Source organism: Drosophila sechellia, chromosome 3R (genome assembly GCF_004382195.2).
Source record: "Drosophila sechellia strain sech25 chromosome 3R, ASM438219v1, whole genome shotgun sequence".
Classification (NCBI taxonomy): domain Eukaryota; kingdom Metazoa; phylum Arthropoda; class Insecta; order Diptera; family Drosophilidae; genus Drosophila; species Drosophila sechellia.
The window spans coordinates 29,721,773-29,747,132 of NC_045952.1; the positions used below are offsets into that span (position 1 = coordinate 29,721,773).

The 25,360-nt window shown below is 46.3% G+C and overlaps 1 protein-coding gene across 9 annotated transcripts in view; it reads left to right on the forward strand.

Moving 5' to 3' along the window:
• The window catches only part of LOC6612974 (band 4.1-like protein 4), a 55,279-nt gene that overhangs the window by 15,747 nt on the left and 14,172 nt on the right, over nucleotides 1-25,360 (forward strand). For 8 of the 9 annotated variants that reach the window (XR_004361970.1, XM_032720369.1, XM_032720370.1 and 5 more), the window contains exons 2-9: nucleotides 8,149-8,308; nucleotides 18,919-19,023; nucleotides 19,347-19,471; nucleotides 20,691-20,788; nucleotides 20,975-21,183; nucleotides 22,019-22,171; nucleotides 23,168-23,340; nucleotides 24,834-25,082. Coding sequence is in view for 8 of the 9 variants with exons in the window: in XM_032720369.1 (XP_032576260.1) it covers nucleotides 8,225-8,308; nucleotides 18,919-19,023; nucleotides 19,347-19,471; nucleotides 20,691-20,788; nucleotides 20,975-21,183; nucleotides 22,019-22,171; nucleotides 23,168-23,340; nucleotides 24,834-25,082 (1,196 nt within the window). In the remaining variant the exon portion in view is untranslated. The remainder of the gene's footprint in view (nucleotides 1-8,148; nucleotides 8,309-18,918; nucleotides 19,024-19,346; nucleotides 19,472-20,690; nucleotides 20,789-20,974; nucleotides 21,184-22,018; nucleotides 22,172-23,167; nucleotides 23,341-24,833; nucleotides 25,083-25,360) is intronic. The other variant, XM_032720371.1, reaches the window with a different exon arrangement.

Genomic DNA, 25,360 nt, shown 5'->3' on the forward strand with positions numbered 1-25,360 from the left:
CTTGAGTGCCGCAAACAACCGTCATGCAAATTGTAATTGAGTCGCACGGCGGGAGTCGGGGGTCTGGAAACCACCAGGAACCGAAGTCCCCAGGCCCCCAGATCCGCAGGTCCACAGATCCGGGCTCATTATGGCTGGTGAGCTGAACCTACGAGACCAGAAACCAGTAACCAGAAACCGAAATCCGTAACCAAAACGAAACGAAAGCCAACCGTCTGTAAATATTTGGCCATCCTTCGGCACTTGCTCTACTTTTCCCATTTGCCGCAATTAAATACATTAACGAGGGACATTTTTCACTGGCTAAATGTCGGCTTCGACGACGGCCTAAGCCGAAATGTCTGCTGACCCGTTTTCCCCAAAGGCATTTCTGTTTTGCGTGGCGTTGACCGCCGTTTTTCACCAACTGTTTGCCGTCGTTCAATTTGTTGATTAAATTTATATCGCATAATGCCATAAAGGGATCTGTTTTTATGATGGCTTCACTCGAACTGTCCGCGACTCTTATCGACTGTCATCAATCTGAGGTTGCCGACCGCACCCCTGCGGATGCACCTCCTCGCTGATTCCCATATTCCCTTGTTTATGGTTTCTGGACAGCTGACAGGTCCAGCTGACCAATTAAAAAGTACACTAAGCGTGGGGATTGATTATGACTTGGGCTCTAGGTGATTTACTAGGAGTATCTTTCCCGGTCACCAAGTGAAAATACGGGGGACATACAGAATGACTCAGAATATTAAGTTTAAGTTTGTTAAAGTTCAAGTCTCACAAATGAAGAATTGTCGAATTTCACGATAGTGTAATCTAATCGGATTGCCTAATTGCGGCGATTATGTGAATGAAAGTTAACCAACTCGTTTATAAGTTATGCAAATTGATTCACCATTTCTGACCTGCATTTAAGTTTTGTGTGAGTGGTTCAGTGAACTGGCCCCTTTCTCCGATTCTCTTTCTCTATTTGGCTGAGATTCTTCCGAGAAGCCGACAAATGGGTCAATCGAATGAAACGAAACCTGTTGTGCCATCGCATCGAACCGTATTCTTCTGGCAGAGAATTTAAATAAAATTCTTATTAACGTGCAAATGAGCTCTGCCACTTGACACTTTTGATTTGGCCAAAGAGCAGACTTTATGGCATGGCATAAATGTGTGCTAATGGCTCTTGGAGCTTTTCCGCCAAAACACCCATCCCATTGGCATACATTTTATGACCCGTCTTGACCGCCTGCAAAGACGCTGATATGACAGAAAGCCCTTTGGCTGGAGGCCATAAATGCACCAAATTCGAGATGCAAGATTATGTGCCAGTTTGGTGGCCATAAAACTGCGCAAGGGGCGAGTTCGGTGGCTAAACATCAATTAAAACGCGGCGGCTAATTGGAGCCATAACTTATGTCACGGAGTGGGCAGATCACTGCAACTTGGCGGAAGGTGGCAGAAAGGTAGCAGGTGGTGTCGCGACGGCGGAGCAGTCACTCAAATAAGTAAATTGGATTTACCCCGGCCACAAGGCAACTTTGCCTGATTGCCTGGTGGATTGGGGACTGCTGGGCGCTCCGCTTCCGGGTATCCGGCTCCTCGGGCGGTTCTATTGCTGCTATTCCTGCTACTTTTACAGCTCAGCTGACAATGTTGCCAATGTTGTACGGTAATTTTACATAAAAGCACATAAAGTGCAATGTTTGATCGTAAAACTTTTTTACGACATTCTTCCTGTGCGCATATATAAAAATGCCTTTCAGCCAGCTGACTCCTCAGTGGCTATTTTCCTTTATCTGCTGTGGCGCTTATATTATATTCCCGCCGCCCATTTCCGCCTTCCTCTCTGCCACTGTGCTCGGTTGCCCCTCTGCTGCCCCAGAAATTGTTTGCTCATATAAAATTTGTAACACGTGTGCCGAAGGTGGCAGTATTTGAAGATCTGGGAGGAAAAGCAGGACCTATGGCTATACTATCCCCTATCCCCTATCTTCTATCCCGACTCTTTGCATTTCTATTTCGGTGCGTAGGAAAATTTATGTTGGCCTGGTTTATTGTTCGGCAGCAAGCGAAACACTTTGGAGAATTGCTGCCACCAGTAAATCGAAGCTGGAGATGGGCTGGGAGTACTGCCCCGCCCAGTGAGTGAGTGGGCGTCTTCAGCGCAGAATAATCTTGGTAATTTACCCAGGAGCTTGGCCTCATAACTGCAATTGCAGTTTCCGTTACCTTGAGCTGCAGTCTGCAGCATTTAAGCACTCATAAAGTTAATGACATGCAGGGAACCCCCGGTTAAGTGAGGGAAGCACCCTGAATATACCTGAGATGCCTGGGATTCCATTGTATCCCGGAGGTATGCAAATGCAACTGTCCCATTTACTTGCCTCTGGATGGCAGTCATTAAAAATAAAGCAATTTTCACGCAGCTGCCAGACCGAATAGAAAATAAAATGCATTTTCCGCCACATGACGAATGGGTTGATTCTATTTTACAGTTTCGCAGCCAGCCCATCCTTCATTAAAGAACAAGAAAAGCGGGAAAATGTATTTCTCTTCTTTATTCACGTATATATTTTTTGCTGCACAAAGAAAATACACAAGTGCGAGCGGGAATGAGGGTGTGCAATGATGACGTTACCTTCGGCAACCACCGCACGGAGCATGATGGCCAACAGCACTGAGATACCCTTTAAGCACGGAGGGTATGTCCACTTGCAGCTGCTCCGTTTGCCACTGAACGTCGGTCCACGAAATCAAGTATTTACCTAACCGCATACATTTCGAATGCAAACAGTGCTGGGTATGCAGGAACATGCCTCAACTTTTGCTTGGGGCACGCCCCCTCACAGACAGCCAGTCAAGTTGTCCTACGGAACAGACGAGGCTCTGGCATCAGCTATAAATGCACTCGGAAAAAAATATGATACTAAGATCATAACATTACTTTCAAAGTATCTTACAAAATAAGTGAATACCTTTCAGGACTTTCAACGATGTACTTAAATTGTTTTGAAAGTTACTTATTAATTTATCCAGAAGGCTGTAGTGTTTTTTTTTCAGTGTATGGCCTTACCTTCAGTCTGAACTCTAGCCGGCATATCCAAGTGCAACTGCAACTGTGACTGCGCCTGCAACTGCGGTTGTGGCGCACTTTAAGCGAATTTCATTTGTCTGCAGCGTCAAGCACTTGACAATCACTCACGTAGCCGTGCAGCTTCCTGCCCCTCTTCTGCATTTAAGCCACCTCCTCCTACTCCCTCGAGCCCTTTGGGGCGCCTCCCCCTGCTGCTCCCCCCCTCGACAAGCCCGCTCCCTGGGCGCTCGTCTGGGCTTTAGCTTTGGCTTTGGCTTCGGTACCGTCTGGTCTTGGATTCTGGGCCTGGATTCTGGGTCTGGATTCTGGGTCTGGGTTGGTTGGTTGGATGGATGGTGTTAACAAGTTCCCATGCAACCGCTTAAATATTAACGCACACACGGCGACACACGCTGATTCATTGGAGGCAGCTGTCGTTGTCGTTGTCGGCACCTGTAAATAAATACTCATACAGCACGCGGTGCAAAATCTTGTGTGTCATTGCACTCGACGACAGCCAGGACTCGGCCAGAGAAATACTAAAACGAAAAAAAAACACACTCTGCGTATACGTGACGTTAGCGGGGGCAAGACTCGAGCGAAATATTTGCCCGCGAACCGCTACAAATCATTAAAATCATCGAAATGCCAGCGTGGCATAATTAACTGCAACTCAATCAGTAGATTCGCATGAGGCATGGCTATGTCATTCCGGGCACAAGCGTCAATGCAATTAGAGCCTGTCTGGATGTCTTGGACAATCCAATTGGGTTCCACCGGCTCATTACGTGCCAAATACGAGTGCAAGTGGGAAAGAAACCAGGAGGCAGTGAATCTGGCTCTGATTGTGGCCCCCGTCGAAAGTGGGCGCCAAGACACGCCGTCGACCGTGTTAATTGCTGCAAATGCCTGAAGGTATTCCGAGGCCCACGCCCAGCTGCCCCAACTGCCAGTCCCCAACCCCCAGCTCCACCCTTCGGACCATATGTTATGTGGCAATTGTGTGTGAGGTGGCTGTAAAATTTATACCCGCCTGCGGATTGCCAACTTGCCGTAGCCTTTGCCTTCGCCTGCCTTGTGGCCACGTCTGTGGCTTTGGCTATGCACAAGGAGAAATGGCATCAAAGATTAATGCAATTAACTAATAAGCTACATGGTATTTATATCCTCAGACGATGTCTTGTAGAAGTCTCGGAACAACATACTATATTCATTTGATATAGGTATTTTTCGTTGATATTCGATATTCAACCATATGCAGATTCTTCCAGTGCACTCTTGGCTGTGCATATTGCTCTGAAGAAATGAGCCAGCTAGAAAATTTCTAGGAAATTAGCGCCAGAAGACTAGAAGAGACTAAGAGGGACTAACTCGTGAACAAATATTAAGTAATTTTGCGCACGCATATCTCAAGAGGAGCATCGAGTGGCTCCGAATGCGAGATGCACGTATTTTTCCAACTAATTCTGGCCGGGATTATGTCATTGTTGAGGTCTTGAGATGAGCGCCTTTCAGACGAACCCTTTAACATCTGTCAGCATGGAATTCGCCCGAAGCCATCGCATGCCCACCTGCCATTAAGTCGCAGTCATTTGCAGTCTAGGCGAAATTTATGCCTGTGCCCTTGGCTTCAATTTTCCAGCTCATTTGAGAGTTATTTACATCTCACTGCCCGACGCCCCCCAAAAACCAATAAGCCCCATTTTGTAGTCAAATCAACCAACTAAAAAAAGGGGGAAATCAGTGCCTGAGAGCAACCTCCATACCTCACCTGCCATATATCCCCCTAATGCCCAAAACCCGGCGCGCATTTAATCATCATTAAAGCCCGAAAGTCGGAAAGTCTGACACTGCTTCAGTTTCTGGTTCATGTTCTGGCCTGGTCTGGACTTCCCTGATGAGGTTGGGCAATCCTTCCGAATCGGAATACGAATCCGAATCCAAATCCAAGACCCCCACAGTCACCGCCATCGTCTGTGTCTCACCTTTTTGCCATTTGCACTCTTCGATGCTTTCACGTTTTTCATCATCATTACCAGCAGCTTCTACGCACACAGCACGGCGGGTAATAAATAATTTCGTTTAGCCAGAGAACCAGACGCAGAATCAGACCCAAGCCACCACTTTTGCCAACCAGACGGATGTGCTGAAAGTTTGTTTGGCTTTCGCCTTGGCTGGGTGTTACTTCCGCAAACATAAAATGGCAAAAACGGGGGGAAAATCGAGGACGAAGGGTCGCTCCTGTGATCCATTGAAATATGACAAAATGCTGTTTGAGACATTTTCAGTTATTGATACGCCCGTCCGTCCGTCAAGCCAAGCTAAGCTGAAATGAATGCAAGTAGGGAGCCACGTTTATGATGATGTGAGGAGCAGAGTTTCGGGCACAAATATTATTAATATACCGGGCAGAAGAAGGAAAAGTAAAGAGCCAGCCATGGGAAAGAAAGTAGTAAAGTCCCCCGGAAAATTGAAAGCAAAGTTTAGTCTGATAAATACGAGAGAAAAAAAGGACGAGTGGTTGCTTTCTGGCAAATGCCACACGCACTTTATCACAAATCAAGCCAAGTTTTTCCGTCCGGGGCGTCAAAAGTGGGGGCTTTTGGCCAAAAGTCACGCCCACCGCCCCCTGCTGCTGTGATAAATTTGATGGGAAAAGAAATTATGAGGGTGTCGCTGGCTCAAGAAACGATGCTCGTGCTCATGCTCATGCTGATGCTGATGATGTCCTGTAAACACAGGCTCGGGCATAAAGATATGGCGCTATAAATATGCCGGGCGATAAATTTCCCCAGTGTCATCTGGAATGGCGAAGCTTCGGAAAAGCTGCTCAAAAATCGATCAATGGCATATTTATCATATGTGCGGTGGCGGGATTTTTAGGCACCAACCCGCACATGACCTTGCGGTTGGGCCTTCCAGAGTTATGGGCTTTGTTCCACATTTTTGATTTAACTTTTTAGCGAGTTGTAGGATGTGAAAGGTTATTGGGGTCTAGCCATGTAAAATGTGGCGACACCTGTGTGAAATATCTTTTTATTAGTTCCGAAGATAATGTTTAATGTTAAAGCGACACACCACTATTCCCAAAATAGACCTTTCACTTGGTGTCGCTAGAAATAGTGCCTAATTAAGAGATTTTAGAGGTCCGAATTTTAGAAAATTTCAAGACTGATGTTCCCCTGAAACCGAACATGGCAATGAATAAGTTTATTGCCGCGCAAATTGCTTTCCATTTAAATGTACATAATTTCTAGGCGGGAGCTTAACGAGATGAGCATTAAATTTAAGGAAAATGTGGAAAATGCCATCGTAAAAGTGCGGCACATACATGTAAATTGTAATTTCCGCTGTGCGTTGAGGCGCTGCCACTTGTGGGTGGTTTCTGCGGGGCAGGAGAGAATCGGGCTGGGGCAAGTTGAATGAACTTGTTGTTGCATGCGTTTGGCTGCAATTAAAATTACATGCAGTGCATTCTCCATTCTGCATTCTCCATTCCATTCATAGTGGCTGTCATTCAGAGGAATATGCATTTTAATTGATGTTGCTGCTGCGGCTGCTCATGCTGCTGCTGCAACTTCTGCTGCTGCTGCGTTGACAGAGTGACCAAGTTAAAGACAGATGTATGACAGATGTCAGTCAACTTGGCAGCCGACTTTCCATTAATTAGGCATAATATTTCATTAGTGTAATGAGCGCCAGGCAGTGGGAAATGTGCCCGCTACTAGCGTCTAATGAAAGCAGGGACACAAAAAGCAGCCAGCCACTATCTACGCTGCGCCGTTTTACACTCGACGAAAAAGCTAGTCAGTCGGATGGTAAATAGATGATGACAAAATCGAGAATAAGCTAAGGAGAGCAGTGTGTTCCAATCAGGACCTCTATTACAGTAGAACATGCAATCCTACCCTAAAATGTATATGTATCTTTTGGATACTATTCACCTATGCGGGTGATAGATACACGCATCCCATCTTTATATCCGTGTATGCAAAACAACGGACTTGAGGTCTGGCCATGTGAAATGTGCGAAAAGTTGGCAGTTTTTCAGCTGCTCCTTTGGCTTTTGCGCTCGGCGCCTTTCATTATGCGAGTGCACATTAATTATTTTGTAGTTGCAGCCGGCACAAAAGGCGAACTCTTTTTCCTTCTCCGACTGTCGGCGAATGTTGTGTGAAGTTGGCGAGAGATATCAGGCATACGGCAGGCACTGTGCCGTGGCTTAATTTGTTTGGGGCTCAAACTAATTTGATGGGCTCAACGATTGAAAGGTTGGTCTTTCGCCTAGTCTGCCTCTGCTTGTGCCATTTGATTTTGAGCAGGAACACAATCTTAACATGTTAGTCATTGCCTTACCAAGCGTCACATGCAGTTTTGTCCATTATACTTAAGTGTGCTTAGATTTCGCGCTTTATCAGCCGCATTTCTTCTTGTGGGAGTTCTCGCCAGCTCCAGTCACCTCACCGCATTTCGTCACGACGGCCTTAAACCGATACGTTGGCACCCAAAGCCCGGCGCTTCCTCCTCTCGAGTTCCTTTTCCCGCCTCCGCACTCCCCTGTGCCGTGTACTATGCCTGTACTAATGACATAATCTGCTTTTGGCCAACACACACACACACACACGCTGGAGCTGAAAGCCCTTTAACTAATCCGCTTAAGTGACTTTGTTGGGGCTGCCGCTGTCTGTTGGCCGTAGGTGATTCTTCTCTGCTTCTTCCACTTCATGCATATTAAACTTATCGCCGGCAAACAACCGCAATTATAAAATTATAATGATAATGCCCAACTAGGGAGCGGCAACCGCTGACAGTTGGACTGTCATTGCCTATGATGATGACGATGATGTTTATGTTGGTGTTGAAGTTGAAGTTGCTTTTGCCGCTGATCTGCCATGCAGATAAGCGGCGAAGCCAAAAGAGTTATTAAAACAAGGCCTAGTAGCTTCAACTCGGCTCAAATGCCAGAGATTTTTACTACAATGTTTACATACTCGCAGAGCAAACCAGTTTGCCCGGTGCAGTTGCATTCCCACTAATTGCCAGCTAATTACCTGCACGATATTAATTTCCACTTTCTATCTTTTCCATTGCAGAAAATGCTTAGCTGTCTCGGAGACACCGCGGCGTATACTTAATCTTGTCAACGGGCCAAAGCACGGCTAAGCAAACATGAACTGCCTCTGTCGCCCATCACGGATTATGTCCGTGCGCATTAATTTGCTGGATGAAACCGAGTTCATACACGAGATCAAGGTAAGCCAGCTCCCTCATTCGCTGCTCCCCGCTAGCAAACATGGCCAACTCTTTCGCTTTCACCCCCACAACATCGTCAGCATCCCCATCATCATCACCATCATCAGCGTGCTGAAGAGCGTTTTGTGGCCACAAAAGTGTTGCATACTTTGCACGTGCCTCGGATTTTTAGGGGTGCCATGCCAGGTCCCATCCTCATCAATATTTAGTGCAGGGCCTTGTGACTTGGCAAACATGCAAAGTGTCATCATTCACACGTCCATCGCCACAGATGTCTGCTGTTTTCCAGCTTCCCAGTGCCTTTACATCTCTTTGGCTCAAAACTGCTCACGTTTGCCAAATTAAATGGGTCGCCAGGCGACGGATCCCTTTGTCTCCGCTGAGCTTGGCTGGGAAAAATTGTGCTGATTTCGCACGCCATCTCATAGTTGGCATCATTGTGCGGGCAAATCAAATAAATTGTTGTGATTCCTCTCCGCCGGCTGCCTGGCCTGGATTTCTGCTCTTTGGTTTCAGCAAACCTTTGCAAAATCTCGTCCCAATCCCACATGAAAAAGGAAACTCCCAGCTAGCATATTTGTATTTGCCTCTCTGCCACTGGCTTTTAATTGAAAAATATTCCGAGTCCGATTCGGATTCGGATTCCAAGAACGAAATCGAGGGCATAAATCAGTTATGAATGTTCGGGGAAATTTCGTTAAAATGCCATAAAATAGCTCGATGACATCAAGTTGCTATCGATTGTGGATAAATCAGAAAAGTCATTTGCCAAACGCCAAATTGCCTTGAAAACTCTGAAGTTTATACAATTAAATACATGGTTTTCTAGAGCAATCGATTGAAATGCCAATTGCTGGCCGATTAAGATATAGCTATTTCTGGAACCTTAATAATCTGCATTAAATCAATTAGACCACACCCAACCCAAAACTAACACAGCCGAAGGTTGTGCTCCATGAATAATAATTCTGGGTAATCGGCCGATGTTCAGCGAGATAAGGTTCAACTACAACTTGATGCCCGATCATATTCAATGCAAATTCTTGTCATCTGCGATGCGATGTGCCTGTGAGGTCTGCGACATAATTAGCAGTGACTTAAAGGGCCGCCAGTTAATTATGCAGATGCCGGAAAGTCGACCGTGTGTGTGTACATGCATAAAGTACATATGTTGTGTGTGTGTGCCGGGTAATTGGACCAGTTGAGCGTGAATCGCCCACGGGCTTTAAGTTGTTGCAGCCCGCTGCCTGCTGCCTGCTGCCTGCTGCCTGATTGATCGACCGGCGGTACGGAGTCGGGGCATCGGTACCCGGGAATCGGGAACTCAACCACGACGACAGACTAGTTTAGCCATTCCGGGAACTGACTAATGACACTGGAACTGAATCTCTTGTGGCGTGTGGTGCATGCCATGTGCAAGAATTGGAGCACGTAAAACGCTAATAATCACAGCTCATCAGCGGAGATTTATAATAATTTTACAAGATCCCAGCCGAAAGCCGGCGGCTCTAGCATTCGGGGGCGTGGCAACAATTTGACAACGGCCAACTGGCCAAGTGGCAAATGGCCAAGTGGGCAAGTGGGCAAGTGGCTGTTTCTGCCCGCGGAGGTCGCCATTAATGAGTATAAAAACTGGACAGAGCAAGTGCGGAGCAAGTACTTATAATAGCTGGCACAACTTATCGCTTGTCATTATTGGCGGGTCGGGGCGAGTCACCTCGACTCACCAGCACATGATTGATAAAAGACTCGCCGCCGACAAATTCCGAAAACCCAGAAAAAAGCCACGGCAAACAACGTCGAAAGCCCAGCCATGAATGAAAACTCAAAGAGCCGCGATGACGATGACGACGACGATGGCCCGATATGCAAAAACGGCAGCGGAAAAAATGCGTGTGGCCGCCAGCCTCAAAACGTAATTTTATTTACACGACGAAAGACTGCGGCCAAGAAGTAGGGCCAAAAGCAACTGCCTGTCAAATTGCCACGGCGACGCTGTCGTTTTGGCCGTGTTGATTTTGACGGCTGCCGATGGCACTAAACGCACGCACTTAAGGCCACCAAACAACTGCAGTCCACCCATAATGACTGGGAAGATGTGCAGAGGGGAAAATGATGTGGCATGAAGATCACTTTAATTATTGTATAAACATTTCTGGATTGTATATTATGATTTACATGACTTATGTATATCTACTTCCGACTTTTGGGACGAGCTGTTCTTCCTGTGTAGTTACTCGTGTAGATATATGTACATATTCCATTATGGAGTGAGATGAAGGGTACTGCGTGCGGTTGACTCGTTTCGCATTTCATGTGACACCCAGCCAGTCGATGTGGCAAAATTTACATGTGTGCAAGTGTCTCCGCTGCAGTTGCGCAATCGATATTTCATGGCCACGACAAGAGCTGTGTCGAACGTTGCGTATGAGTGATTATTCGGAATGCGTTATCTTACGGATTAAATTTAAGTCGACAAGCGGAAAACAAACAAATCGTATAGATACACCCGCAAATAAGTGACCACAATGTCATGAATGAAATTCGCTTTAAATAAATTTGACTGAATTACAAAGGGAATTATTAATTGTTAACTTTTTGCGTGCAGTTTTTATTGAGCTTAGTTCAAGCTAATTTAATTATACAAAACAAAAATACAAATCAAAAGCTGCTGTAAGCCGTAACCACAACAATGTCAAAAAACGCATTTAAAATTAAATTACTTTTTAACATGATGTAATAATTGCAAAAATGTCAAATAATTACTGTCTTTTAAGCGCAAAGTATGTGAAATAATTACTAATAGCCTTTATTATAATATGCGACTGTGAGTAAACCCATTCCCATATCAGGGAAAAAAATGAAAATATAAACTATTAATGAGCATTAGGCAACTAAGTGGACTTGAAATCAAGAAACCATAAATTCCAAGCTTTTTGTTCCAAAAAATATTTCCTAAAAATCCCTCGCTAGTTTGACACAAATTCCGAGAGATCTTAAAGTACCCGAGACAAAAGTCTGAAAAATTGAGTTGAACCCGCCGAAATCGAGACAAAACCTCTGCCCCGGAGACCCTGGAGCCCAGTCACTTAAAGGCTGGAAAAACTGTGACAAATGATTTTGACGACTTCATGCCCAGACTGGAAACTGGTAACTTGGAACTGGGAACTCTACGTGCGCATATAAACCAGAAATCCGTGAGTCTGCGGGCCATTTATCACGCTTACCATGCTAATGACATTTGGCCAAGTCGGACGCCCAGACTCTGGGCCACTTCTCGAGTGCTCCCAAGCAGAGCCGCACTTCTTGGCACTTGGGGCGGCCGAAATGGCATAAGCTTGTTATTGCTGGATAAGGTTATATAATTATTTCTTAACGGTTAAGCCGCTGCGAGCGGAGTGTGTGGGCATTGTTTGTCCAGCGCTTGATTCTGTCAATACAGGGTGCCCGCCATTGGAGAATTTATGTAAATCATTCCGCACCGCACACACTTCACTCCAGTTCCGTTCCGTTCAGTTCAACTCACTTCAGCTCACTTCACACCGGCCACAATGACAGGCCGAAATGGAAAATGGTTAGTTCGAGTGCTTCACGAGCAAACACTCGAAGCCAGCAGTTTGAAATTGCCATATCCCATATGAGTTCGTACGTATCGGAGTCGTATGTAGCTAGCGCTAAACCTGGCCCAGAAGTTGGCCAGGCCCCCAGGCGACATTTTATTAGAGTCCGCTGCTCGCGTCATTGCTGGCCGAAATAAACCTGCAGTTTATGGCCAACATAATTAAGTTAAAAGCTTTTTTACAGTCCCCGCCCGTTCAGTCCGTTCCGCAGAGAAAACCGGACGCAGCTCGCTCAAATTGATAATGAAAATGAAAATAAGCAAAGCCCATGAAGCGTGTTTAATGGCTAAATAAATGCCGGCGTCTAGATTTCAGCACCCACACCTGTATCCATGCAGCTGGCTATCCCAGTATCTGTGTGTGCTTAAACTTAACGTCGGCCAGGTTAGCAGTTATAGACGGTAATTTGGGCCATTTCCCAAGGCCAGGCCATTGATTTGACCCATGAAGTTGGAATGGAAATGGCTGAATTTCCATGGCAAATGTTTAATAACGGTTGAGGAACTCCGAACTAATGGATTATGTTTTGAAGCACAGCAATGAATGTATTTTCCAAGATGATTTTTTTCGGTCGGAAAATCCACAACGAAACTTCGCTTTTAAAACGTTAAATGTAATTCAATATTGTCATTATAAACAGCACAACATTTTTGTGGAGAAAGCATAAGCGAAATTCAAAACTCACAATGCTCCCGCTTTCAGGCGTTTTAAATGACGTAATTAATAAGAGGCAAAAGGTTAGGCCCAAAAGCCCCGAATGTTTTACCTTTTTGCCAGCTCAGCGAAACAGTTTTCCGGCGTTGCCCTTTTTTATTTGGCATTTTTTGGGGCAGCCGGGGTAATTACTTTATCTGTTGCTGAAGTTGCGCTTCGGTTGGATAATAGGATTAACAAAGAGCCCCTTGAAAGAAACAGAAAACAGCCAGCAAAAATTCGGAAACTCGAAAGCCAGGCCAAAACCGGCCGTTCGTTGCCTTTCGCAGCTGTCAGAACCATAACTCAGTGTCAAGTCGAGACTTTGCGGCTATATCTGAATATCTGAATATCTGAATACGAGTATCTGCGTGGCCACAAGGCCCCCTACCGCCCCCTCCCGCACTATTTCGCTTTCGAAAAGACAAAAAGCAATTGTTCAATCGGTTGAGGTTGAGCCGCAGGGAGACCGGCGAAATAGATTTGCAAACAATTTGCAACAATTCAATCAAAAAAACTTTAAACGCAAATACAGAACGGACAGACATCAGCGGGTGGCCAGCAGTCTGGTGGGTGGTGGAAGGTGGATGCCGGATGGTGGATGGTGGATGGCAGGCGGTCCGGCTTGACGGCCATCAGATAACTCACTCACCTGGTGGTCCGACGTCCGCCATCCGACGTCCAATTCCCGGGAACCCCTCGAGCCCCTGGAACCTCGAATCTCCGGCTTCTTTGCGCCCTGTGTCGCTGTCAGTTGGCTTCGCCGTTTGTTTGCCAAGCGTTTGAATGGGTTAGCGAACAAAGCGCCAAAGAAATTCAAGGTGAGCTCGGGCTTTTACACCTGGAAGAAATGGGAAATACCTGGCATGATTCGAAAAAAGAGAACAGAAAGGTTGGTTAAGTAACTTTGGCGAAGAGTAATACATTTATAAACGAACTACAGAAGTAAGTTCTAAATCTTAAATAGTGCAACACCTTTTGTGGTTTTACCTAGAAATGCAAGATTTCTTCAAGTGCACACGTAGACATCCATTCCTTGGCTTCCATTCACCGTAGGATAAGCGCAGAAATATTTGCGAGGCAAACAATGATATCCAGCATTTGCACAGACGTCGTGCGATTGCGATAGCGGAAAATGCAAGTGATGCCTCTGCGGCGGAAGTCGTAGCTCTCGCCGGAAAAGCGCGAGACAAGTTGAACAGTTTGAACATCCGAACATCTGAGCATCTGAATAGTTGCACGTGCAGTATTTCACCGGCTTCGCGGGAGCAGAACGCCCAGATGCATCGATAGCATGGCCCAGAGCTTGGAATTAGCACGGCAAAGGGAGCCATGCTCAAAGAGAATCCCAAAAAAATATGTGCCGGAAAGATGCGACAACCGTCGACAGATCAACTGGCTGCAACCCAAAAAAACAGCCCGAACATGCCGCAAAAAATAGCAAAAGCGGAAAAAAAAACGGTGGAAAAACAGATATGGAAGTGCCGCTATGTGACGATGACGATGACGTACCAGTACCAACAACTCATATCGCAGCTAGGGCCAAAACGCCAAGCCAAGCCGATTCCACGGCTAAATCCGAGGCCAAAGCTGGCTGAATGTGGGATGTTGGTCGTTGGATGTTGGATGTTGAACCTGAGTCCAAAGTCAGAGCCAAAGTCAGAGGCTGAGCAGAGTCCCAGCCATCCGCATCTAGCATTGTCAGGCTTTGTGCCGTTTGCAGTTTGCCGTTTGCCGTTTGGCGTGGCATGCGAAATAAAACTCTCGTAAACAGACAGCGACGTCTCTGAACTGCCAGCATCGGCGGAACAAGGAGCTGTCAACTTTGGGCCAGAAACACGACTATCAGATACCCTAGGCGGTCAATCGACTCATGCAAACCATCTCTGAAGTAAGAAAGATCATAAAATTGTATTCCATATTGCTCTTATGAGTCTTAACTTCTTTTGAATATCTACTTAATTTGTTGATGGAATAGGATGATTTTCATGATGAGCATTCCTTAACATTTTTGGATTGACCATTTCCCTTGAGCTGAATGCAATGGTTGAATCAACGTCGTGCCCACCTGGTGCAGGGTATAGCTATAACACACGGTACAGGAATCTCAAAAGGCAGCATCCCGTCCACTGCGACGACAACAACAACAAACAGACTGACAACAAACATTGCGAAGAACAAGCAGCCGGCAAACAACAAAACAGCAAAAATAAAAAATAAAAAAAAGAAGAAAACCCGAGACGAGTCGAGTTGAGTTGAGTCGAGGAACCTTCTCGTCGGCGCTGAGCTGCAGGAATTACGCAAATCTCGTTTGTTGAATGTGTTTTTCAGTTAGGTGAAGATGCGCCAATATGGGATGAGCAGGGTGGATCCCGGGCCCGAAAAGGGGGTTCCCCCGGTGGATGGAGGGCGGGGAGAGGGTTGGAGCAGACATAAATCTGCTTTAGCATTTGGAAAGGCTGCCTGGTTTTTGTGCATAACGACGACACGATGTTGCTGGCATTGCTTTTCTTTCATTTTGTCGCCGTTTTGTCTGTGACATTGCACCACTCACTCCGTCCGTCCCTTTCCGCACTTCTCTGTTTTAGCCCCGTTTGTTTGCTCTCGCTGGCTTTTATTTTTATTCCTCCTATTTGTGCCCTGAGCTTAAGACTCATAATGCCGTTATAAACACAAACGAATGCAGCTCTCTGCAGCTGTTTTTTGTTTTTCGCATTTCGCTGCTCGCTGCTTTTTCCACCGCGTGTTGTGTGCATTTTTTGTTGTCAGAGGTCAGCGCTCGTTTAAGCCAAGCATCGCAATTATACGCACAATGCAATTGGAGAGGCTAAAACGCACACAGACACAGCTCACATGGCATTAAGTATACGACCCGTGGATGTCGGAGCATTTTGGGGGCAGATGCCGAGCATCATTTCCAGCATCTGACCTGACCCCCATTGGCGGCGACTCGGACTCGCTTCTTATTTTCCATTTCAGCCAGCTTTGTTTTTATTTTGCCCCTCCAAGGGCAATAAGCTGGCGTTTCTTGTTAGCCGCCTTGCAGTTTAAATGGCAGCAAATGAGCTTACACCGGAAATACGACGTAATCTGACGGGGCTGGATGAAAACAAGAAAAAAGTATAGCACTATCAGTACGTTCAGTCTTTAAAGTTAATAATTAATCTTTCTATAAAATCACATACATATTTACTTGATCTGTAACTATTCATAAAGTCAAGTTGATATCAAGTAGTTTTGGCAAGCACGTGTGTCTGGGGAACACATCCAATATAACACACGTCCTAATTATGTTAAAGCCCGACGACTTGCAGCACATTTCTGCACACGCAAAAGGCCGAAATTGGGTTAGTCACGTCGTTAAAGTTTACGAAAGACGCTGATTACGTTTTAGCCGGAACGCGGTGCTGGGATTTTCCTTTTCGCCCGAAAAGTGTCCCCCGGGGGTGGAAGAAGGGAAGTTGTTTAGGGCTGGCTGGTGGCCAGACATGTGTGCTATATTTTCCGGTTTACCACTTGGCGTTCTCTAATTAAGTTGCATGGCAAAAACTTCCTCCTTTTTGCTCTGGTGTTGCCGTCAGCTGACAAGAAAAGCAGGCAATCGAGGTTGAAAGCCAGTCGGCGGGGCGGGGGTGGCGAAAAATGTAAGCTCATTAAGTGTACTTGGCCAGGATTCGATGTCCTTTGGCTGGAGGCAGGCGTAGGTCCTTCCAGCAACATCAAAGTAAGCATAATTTGATTAAGACATTTTAGCCAAAGACCTAATCATCATTAGCATCAACATAATCATCGTAGGGCACATCCGGCGTCTTCTTAATTTTTTCTATTTTTTTTCGATTCTCCGTCCTCGACTTGCTTTTGCTGCGCTGTCAGCATCAGGATCATCCGAAGCCTTCATCCTTTGATGCCCCAGACATCATCTACGTCACTGGTTCGGGGAAAATCTAATTTATTGAACTCTGTCAGTGAGTGAGTTGTGTGGAAATTGGCGTTGGTGGAGGGGGGGAATGTTTCCGCCCCCAGAATCGTTTGTCTGAACCTTTTGGGACCCAAAACACTTTTGTTTGCACAAGTTTTTCTGGCAAACCCCATGTGATTAATTGCGGTCCTTACATGTATACGTTGATTTCTGGCCATAACTTAGGCGCTGAACGACTAGTTCATTAGTCTGGTTTCCAATGGGGGTGTCTACTGGTTGGGATTCCTGAAAGGTTCGGAATCCAATAAGCCCAGGTCGATAGAGATGCCTCACGTGCTTTCGGCACACTTTAAGGAATATTACTTCACTCGCTCTTACCTCATTTGGAATTCCATTTACGTGCACATGCATTATTAGCTCCTCTCACTAAGTAAACGGCAACCGACAATATGATGAACGCTCATGCTTCTTATGCATTTTTAAAATGCACTTTTCTTCTTCTCGAGTTCTGTGTTTTATGGTAAAAGCATTGACAGCAAAGTCAGAGGAGCGGCAGCTGGAACAAGAGCTTTCGGAGCCAGATGAGGGGAGACAACAATAAGGACTCGACTTGTGTAGGAAATTTCACAGACCATTGTCTTAATGTCCTGGCCCACGTTCTCTCCACGTATTTGTAATGCAATTTGAGCTGCAGGACCAGAGAAGGAATTTGATGTCCTGCCCAGCTGCAGCATCACGTTCACTTTGCCACTGCCGATGTCACTTCACTGTCACTGTGTCACTTCGTCCTGTTAACGACTGTCATCTAATGCAGTCGGCACAAATGCAATTAGTTTTTGACACACACGCACACAAGTCCGTGCACCGAGCACACTGGCATCCTCGTCCTGCGGCCCGGAGCTCATGCAAAAATCAACTCAGCTCGACTTTTTGATGCGGAATGAACTCTCATAAAGAGATTATTCCTTTCATCCACTGGGATCTCGGGTTGGTCTGGGGATGTTGAAAGGTAAATGATTATTGGGCAGATCAAAAACATTTTGCACAGCTTGCGTACTAACGATATGTTTTTGGGCATATCGAATTCATTGCTTGAATGAGATGGAAATGGAATATTATACAGTTTGCCATCATATGGATTTGGGGAACTCACTACAACTACATAAGTATGAACCTGTGGCAAACATTCCCCAACAATGCGTAACAAATATCATTTGAAATACATATACAGCACCATCCCAACTTGGACTCCATCTTTTGGTATTTACAATTCCCAGACGGCGAGTTAAGCAGCTCGATTTCGGACTGAAAGTCCGAGGTCAGCAGAATGTTTAACATAAATTCAAAACGAGTTGTGCTCGGAGTTGCGAGCCAACTGGCAGTTACACCGAGTTCTCACTCCCGGAATCCCAGTGTGTTCACACTTGCCAGCCATTAAGTTTATTAAGCAACAACAATAAAGCAGGCCAATGTGCATGCGAAGGGAAATGCCGTGTGCAGGATGTGGATGTGTACGAGGACGTGGCTGCGAATGTGGATGTGGATATGGACGTGGATGCCCCAAAGGGATCCTTCGACCAGGCAGAAATACCATAAATAAAACATGGCAGCGGGTCGAACAAACAACAAAAGGCAAAAGTCAGTGTCTGCTGGTCAGCTGGCGAAAAGCAAAAAACGGAGCAGCACATGAGACACACTGCAGACAATCGAGGAGGAGCATCAGCCGCCGCAGGGCGGGCGGCAAACAGGGGGCGTGGCAGCTGCCTTTGCGGTTAACAATAGCACACCCCACGGCCATAGTTTGGGTGCTTTTTGCGGTTCCTGCAGCTGCGGCGGCCACCTTTTTCGGGGTGATTCCGTTTTCGATTGCGAGGTCTCCCCGGAGAATAAACTCAATTTATTATTGCCACTAGAAGGGGGGCGAGAAAAAGGGAATTGGCATTTTAAAGCTTTAACAAATTAAATTAAACCAACGGCAAGCCAGCAAAATTGTTGATTGCCCGACTTTGGCCGCCTTCGATTTGCCATAAATTGTTTGGTCGAGAGAGCCATTTTGCTATTTCCACATTTATTTTATCGCAGGCAGAGGCACACAAAAAAGGCAGCAATTTTCCAATTGAATAATTGTCACTGGCAAGTTTTCACTTTTGTCGGCGGAGGACTTAGCCAACTGGATGGAAAGTGGGCGCAGGACGAAAGGGAAACGGAAACGAGGGCCGTGTCTGTGGCCATTCAATGGCTCAACAGTTTGCCAGTGTTTCCAGTGTTTGCCTTTGCCTCTTTGCCCCTCTGCCCCTCAGCCTTTTCTGCTTTTATCCCTCCTGTTTATCCCCAGGACTTTGCTCTGTTTTAACAGCAATTTTCTTGTCTATTTTCAGGATGATTTGCCCGGCCAGGCTCTGCTGGATGTCGTCTTCGCCAGGCTCAATTTAATCGAGACCTCATACTTCGGCATACGTTACATAGACGAGGAGAATCAGACGGTAAGTGTGTTGAGCAAAAACGATCCAAATCGAAAAAAGTGAAGGAGACCGCTTCCGCTGGGCACACATATTGGTTTTGGAAATTCATTTTCGTTTTCATTGAAATTCATTCAGGCGCGATGAAAAATGAAAACAAAAAGCCCAGCCACCAGACTATGGCAACTCTTTGAGAGTCCTTTGGCTGCGGGGCAGGTTAGATATTTTCGCTTTCGCTGGTCCTGCTGGCGGTGGTGTCCTTCATTGACATTTACACACACCACCTGGTTGCTCATACGCCCCGTGGTTAGCCCTTGGATTAATCCCTCATTTGCATTTCCCCACAGCATTGGCTCGATCCTGCGTCGCGTATTTCTCGCCAACTCAAGCCCAAGTCGGATCCTTATGACTTGTATTTCGGTGTGAAGTTCTATGCCGCCGATCCCTGCAAGCTGCTGGAGGAAATAACTAGGTGAGTAACCAAAATCCTATATAATCCTAGACCCCAAACATTTATGGGTATTCCAAATCGAAGTCATATTCGTGCGAGTTCTGGTGGCATTTAAAGAATATCCTTTTGTCCGCACAGGCATTAACAATTTAAGCATTTAATTTGTGCCATCCCATCATTGGTCTGCCATAAATTCGGTAAATTGAATTTGGCAAATTTAATTTGTTAATTGAGGCACACAGACGCATAATTATAATGCAATAAACAACAAATGAAGCGAATTGAGATACACGAGCTGAAAGCTGTGAACTCGCTCTGCCCACTCAACTAATGGATAATGCATCGAGCAATTAATGCATTTATGCGCGCACATCAAGCGAAATAAATTAAAATAACGCCAGTGGAAATGGCCAGCAGGCCGAAGGGAAAATGCCAAATGTCGTCGCGAATGGCGAGCGAAGTGGGAAAAACTGTGCAAATGTGACCGTGGCCATGGTTTTCACCGCCACATCATCGGGTGTTCGGTCGTCCTGGAGTCCTGGTGTCTGGTTATCCTGGGGGCGATTGCTGCATTTATCAAGCATTTGGTGTGTGCAAATATTTGCTCTCCATACGACGACACGTTGGCCATAATCATTCGACGAGCGACGGCAAAACCATTGGCCAAACATCATCAAAATCCTGGCCAACTGCCGCTGAATCCACTGCTAATATTAGCGCATATAAATGCATCGAAATGCACTTCTGGCCAAGTGGAAAGGGGCGTGGGGCGTGGCAATGCAATTGCCGTTGCATTATTGGAAGTGCACTAGGGCCAAAGAATATCGTGTTATTTTAGCTATACAAAGTCTGCGCCGCACAATAAACGGCAATTGACTTTGGTCAGGACAAAGTTGAAAATTCCGAGCGACGAGGGGATTTCCAGGCAGACTGAGCCACGTCTGACAGGAGAGGATTAAGGCAAACAGGCAGCTTGAAGCCCAAACTGCGCTTGATTTTAGCAAATAATTGTGAAATATGATGCCGGCCTATGCCGTCTGCCGTTTACGAGTATTTGTTTCGTTTCATGATTTCCATGTTGCGCCCAAAGTCAACAAGTCGGCCGAATGTTTGTTCTGGACAAGCATTCAGGGGGGGATCAACTAATTTTATGCCCAGATTTCTGTTTGTTAACTGCTTCTGGTCCTTGTTTTCGGCTTTTTGTGCTGCCGTGTTGGCTAATGAAATTTGTCATTTGCAGGTATCAACTTTTCCTGCAAGTCAAACAGGATGTTCTGCAGGGACGACTGCCTGTGGCCTTTGAGCTGGCCGCCGAGTTGGGAGCCTTTGTGGTGCAATGTAAGTAAAGGAACACCAAGTGAGTCACAGGTGTCTCACAATCCCCTTGCAAATACGAATCGATTTTCAGCGCATATCCTTTGACTTGTGTTTATTTACCAAGAACTCCACCCTTAATTTTTTGTAAAGAAATTGAAGTTAGTTTTCATCCAATAATCAGAGATACATACATATTTGCTCCCCCAGCCGAACTTGGTGACTATGATCAGCGGCGCCACTCGAAGGGCTATGTGTCCGAGTTCCGGCTGCTTCCTAACCAGAGCAACGAGCTGGAAACCCGCGTCTCCGAACTCCACCAGCAGCTCAAGGGAATGTCGCCCTCCAGTGCGGAGCTCAACTATCTGGACAAAGTCAAATGGCACGATATGTACGGCGTGGATTTGCATCCCGTTCTGGTGAGTAATGTGCTGATGCTGCTCATGTGTCAAGCCAAATCGGGTGAACTGCCGGAACGGGGGTGGCATATAGGACCTATGGATACTTCTCGCATGTGACCCGAACCGACGTTCTGAAACCGCAGATGGTTCACCAGGCAGCCGGTCTTCGACGTTCAAGCAGCCGCATAAAAGGGGTCAGAGGGAAATGCAAAGTTTAATTTCATTTCAGGGCAAATATTATAAATCATTTGCTCACATTTCTGTGGGGGTCCCCAATCGGGGAGGGGGAAATGATTACCCCCGAAAAAGCGAGTCTCGTGTGTCTACGCTTTTGTGCTGCGTAAGTTGGCACTTCATTTGCATTTTTTATTGCCCTTTACTTTGATATCAAACCTCAATAAATCACCAGCTGTGTTTGTATACATGCGTGGAGTTGGGCATCGCCCCGAACCCTTGTATCATACTCCATGTGGTATGGTATGCTATGTGCCATAATAAAGCCCATATCCACCCCCTTTTACTCAGTCGTCGGCCTTGTGTTTGTTTATAGACACAAATCATTGACTATCGCGGCGCCAGACCGCCGTCTTTTATATGCTTTGCCGCTCTCTCCTTCTTTTTAATTTAATTAACAGCCAAAATTACATTTATTTCGGCTTTTTTCCGGGCGGCGTTATAAGAACGAGGTATCCATAAAAATGCCGCCTGCTGCTAATGGGCGAAAACTTTCTTCTTGTTAACACATTTTTTGGCAATGGCCGAAAGGAAACTTTTGCGCCCGCCTTTGTTTGCGAAAGTTTCTCAGCTTCTCATTTTCTCTACTTTTTGCTCACACTTTCCCCTTTTCCCACAGGGCGAGGACAGCGTGGAGTACTTCCTGGGCCTGACTCCGAGCGGGATTGTCGTGCTGCGCAACAAGACGACGGTGGCTCATTACTATTGGCCGCGCATTGCCAAAGTTTATTATAAAGGACGCTATTTTATGCTCAGGATAAGCGATAAAAATGTAAATTCTCAAACGCACACAACGCGACAATGGGAACTGGAACTGGAAAACTGTAAACTGTTAGCTGGGAACCCGAAACGACAATGGCCACTGTGACGATGTGGATGAGGATCCGCAATTCCTAGCCCATCCCAGCCATAAATTTGTTTGCCGACAAGTGCTTTTTACAATTTGCAGTTCGTTCCGCGAGTGAATGGTCGAAAGTTGGCACTAAAGGGTAGTAGTAGACCTATGACAAAGTCGAGTAGGAAGTATCTGACAGTTGAGAGAGTTTTGGGCCTGCTTAAAAGATGACCTTTAAGAAATGTAGAAAAGATCTAAAAAATTTAGATGAATAAATAGTTCTATAATCATTAACTCATGATATCCTCGAAGTTGTGTAGTTAAGTGTAGTTAACACAGATCCTCCTTTAAACCCTATAGGGTATCCTATAGTCCATAGCTCCGTTCGAGTGCCTTCAATTTCTTATTCCCGTTTTGCAGTGTCGCCAATTTTTCTGTGTGCTCCTTATGGCGACAACTTTTGGCTGTCAGCGGCATCAAGTGGCGCCAGGAGCCAGAAGCGTAGGAGGACTCGTTAGACAACAAGTAGCTAGTAGCTGGTAGATGGAAGATGGTAGCTTCAGTAGCAGATAGCAGATAGAGGACGCCAAATGGCTGGAGCTGCCGAAAGTTGCACACTTTCGGGTGTTAACGCTTTGATAATCAAAAAAGTTTCCCAGCCAGTTGACGCGCACAAAAGGCGGAACTTAAGCATTTTCCTTCGCCTTGATTTTTCCTTTTTCCTTTCCAGCGTCTTTTTTTTTTTTTTTTTTTTTTTTGGCCAGCACTTTACAGTTTGGAATGGGAGGGGGCGAGCCCGACAGGGGCACTCATTCAGTCAGTCCGCCTCTTTGTCGGCATGTCGAGTCCCAGTCGAGTTTCCAGTTCCCATCGTGACTCGACTCTTGCGCTTATCACACCTTTGCGATTCTATTCTGTTACTGTTTCCCGCAGAACGAGCTGAGCACCTACGGATTCGAGACGCCTCGCAAGTCGGCCTGCAAGCACCTATGGCGCTGCTGCGTGGAACACCATGCCTTCTTCAGGCAGGTGCGAGTGGCCCCTCTGCCCAGTTCGCAGTCGCATGCCGCCGATTTGTTCCAACTGGGATCGCGCTTCAGGCACAGGTGAGTAACCAGCCAGCTGGCCAGAAATAGTGGAGTGCCGCGGCGCACTGGGAACTCTCCAGGAAGTTCCTGTGGGTGCAGTCGTGTGTGCTCCGCCCATCAGATGGAGTCGTTAAACCAAAAAAAACCCTGCTGCTCCGTTGCCTAATTTATTGGCCAAACCCAAAAGCGCATCCAATTAAGACGTAACGAATTTCAATGGCCCAGGCACTCGAGTTCAATCCCTGGCCTCAAAGTGCACCTCATGTAATTAGCTCATTAAGGGGCAGCTCGAGTGGAGAAATTGGGCTGGACTCGAAGCGAACAAGTGAGCTGGCTCTTGAGAGGATAGATGGCTATGGTAGATGCGGCATTCCAAGGGCTAAATTTCCTATAAATATGTTCGGGGATATAGGACATGCCTGCATTTACTATCACTAAGAGCAAGGCACTTCAATACCTTTTTGTTTTGTTTATTTTATTAAGACCTCTAATAAATTCAATGTAAAGTTTGTATTAGCCGAAATTAATGCTCATCAAGTCCGGACTAAATGGAGGGCCACTCCAGTTTCAAAGATAGCCCTCTGAAAACGCCAAAATGCACCAAGTTCGCATGTCAGCTCCTCGAATTTCCCGCCGAACCAATTAGAGCTCATCTCTGGCCCAAGTCAAAGTCAAATCCAAACAGAAGCAGCGTCCAGATGCAGCGCAACCCGACCAGTGTTCATAGATCAAGTTTACGCCATCGCCTGCATGGTCAACTAATTGGAAGTCCAATAAAAATGTCGGATCTGCAGGGGTACTGCGGATGGGGATGTGGATGTGAATGAGGTTGAGGCTGGGGATTGGGATTAGGAGGCCTTCGGGCAGTCAGCCAAAAAGCAACTCGAGTGCAAAGCCCACTAATGACTTTCTGCGAAAAGGCGGCTCTAAGCTGCTGCTGCCTCACCAAATGCAGGCAATTGTGCATGACGAATGTGGCAGGAAATCCAGGGAATCCGGGGGAATCGAGGGGATTCAGGGGAACTCTGGGGCTTCAGGTCCTTCATGTTTATGACTGGACATTTGCGGTGACTGCGGCTGACCATGCTGCGGTAAACTTTCTTGCTCCCGGACACAAAATGGAGTTCACGTGGCCAACCGTAACTCAGTGAAACTATTAACTTGGCCGGCAGGGCATTTGTAGTGGCCAAAAACAAAGTTTTTTTAGGGGCGTCGGCTCATTTTATGACTGGCCCAAGAACAGAACGTTTTTAATTTGAGAAACAAATGAAAGTTTCAGAGTTTCCTAGGTTTTTATTTTATTTGGCTGTCTGTGCTTTACAACCTTTTTATGGTTCACTGTTCATTATTAGCGTCTTCTATGATCCGTACGCTCGTTTTCCTTTTTTGTTTTTCGCATTTTCCCATTTTGGTTGTTAATATTTTTGGACGCCTTTATGCCTACTTTTATGTTGCCCGACACCACCACCGCATGTCTGCCAACCCCGAACCCATCGAACCACACCCAAAAGTCGCCCGGACAAGCAAACGGAGAATAATGCACTTTCCGCCGGACGATCGCCGCCTGCCTTCACCCGTACTCCCTCGAAGCGCCAGCCGCGCCGCGTGATTGATGACTTTTTTAACAGCAACGGCAACGGCAATGGAAATGGCAATGGCCATGGCCATGGCCATGGAGCAAGTGGCGCGGGAACATTAGGAGGCGGCAGCCACATGGGCAACAGGCCGTTGCCCCAGCCCGGAATGGGCACCATCTCCAAGTGAGTACTCCAGAATGCCCATCATTTGTTTTCATTCCGAGCACAAAAGTTTTGATTTACCCGACCGCCCATGTGTAGTCCCTCGCGTTTCGTATTTTACCCATTTATGTGCGGCAGCTGTTTCCTTTGACGTAGTTGTCCTTTTTTCCGGCCAAGTCCTTTTTTGGCCGCCAAGTCGTTTTTTGCTTTTTAGTAATCATTTTTGGGAGCTGGCGCGCCGGAAGAGCTCTCATGTGGCTCGTTGGAGAGGACTCGCCTTTGATCTCTTTTTAATTTTC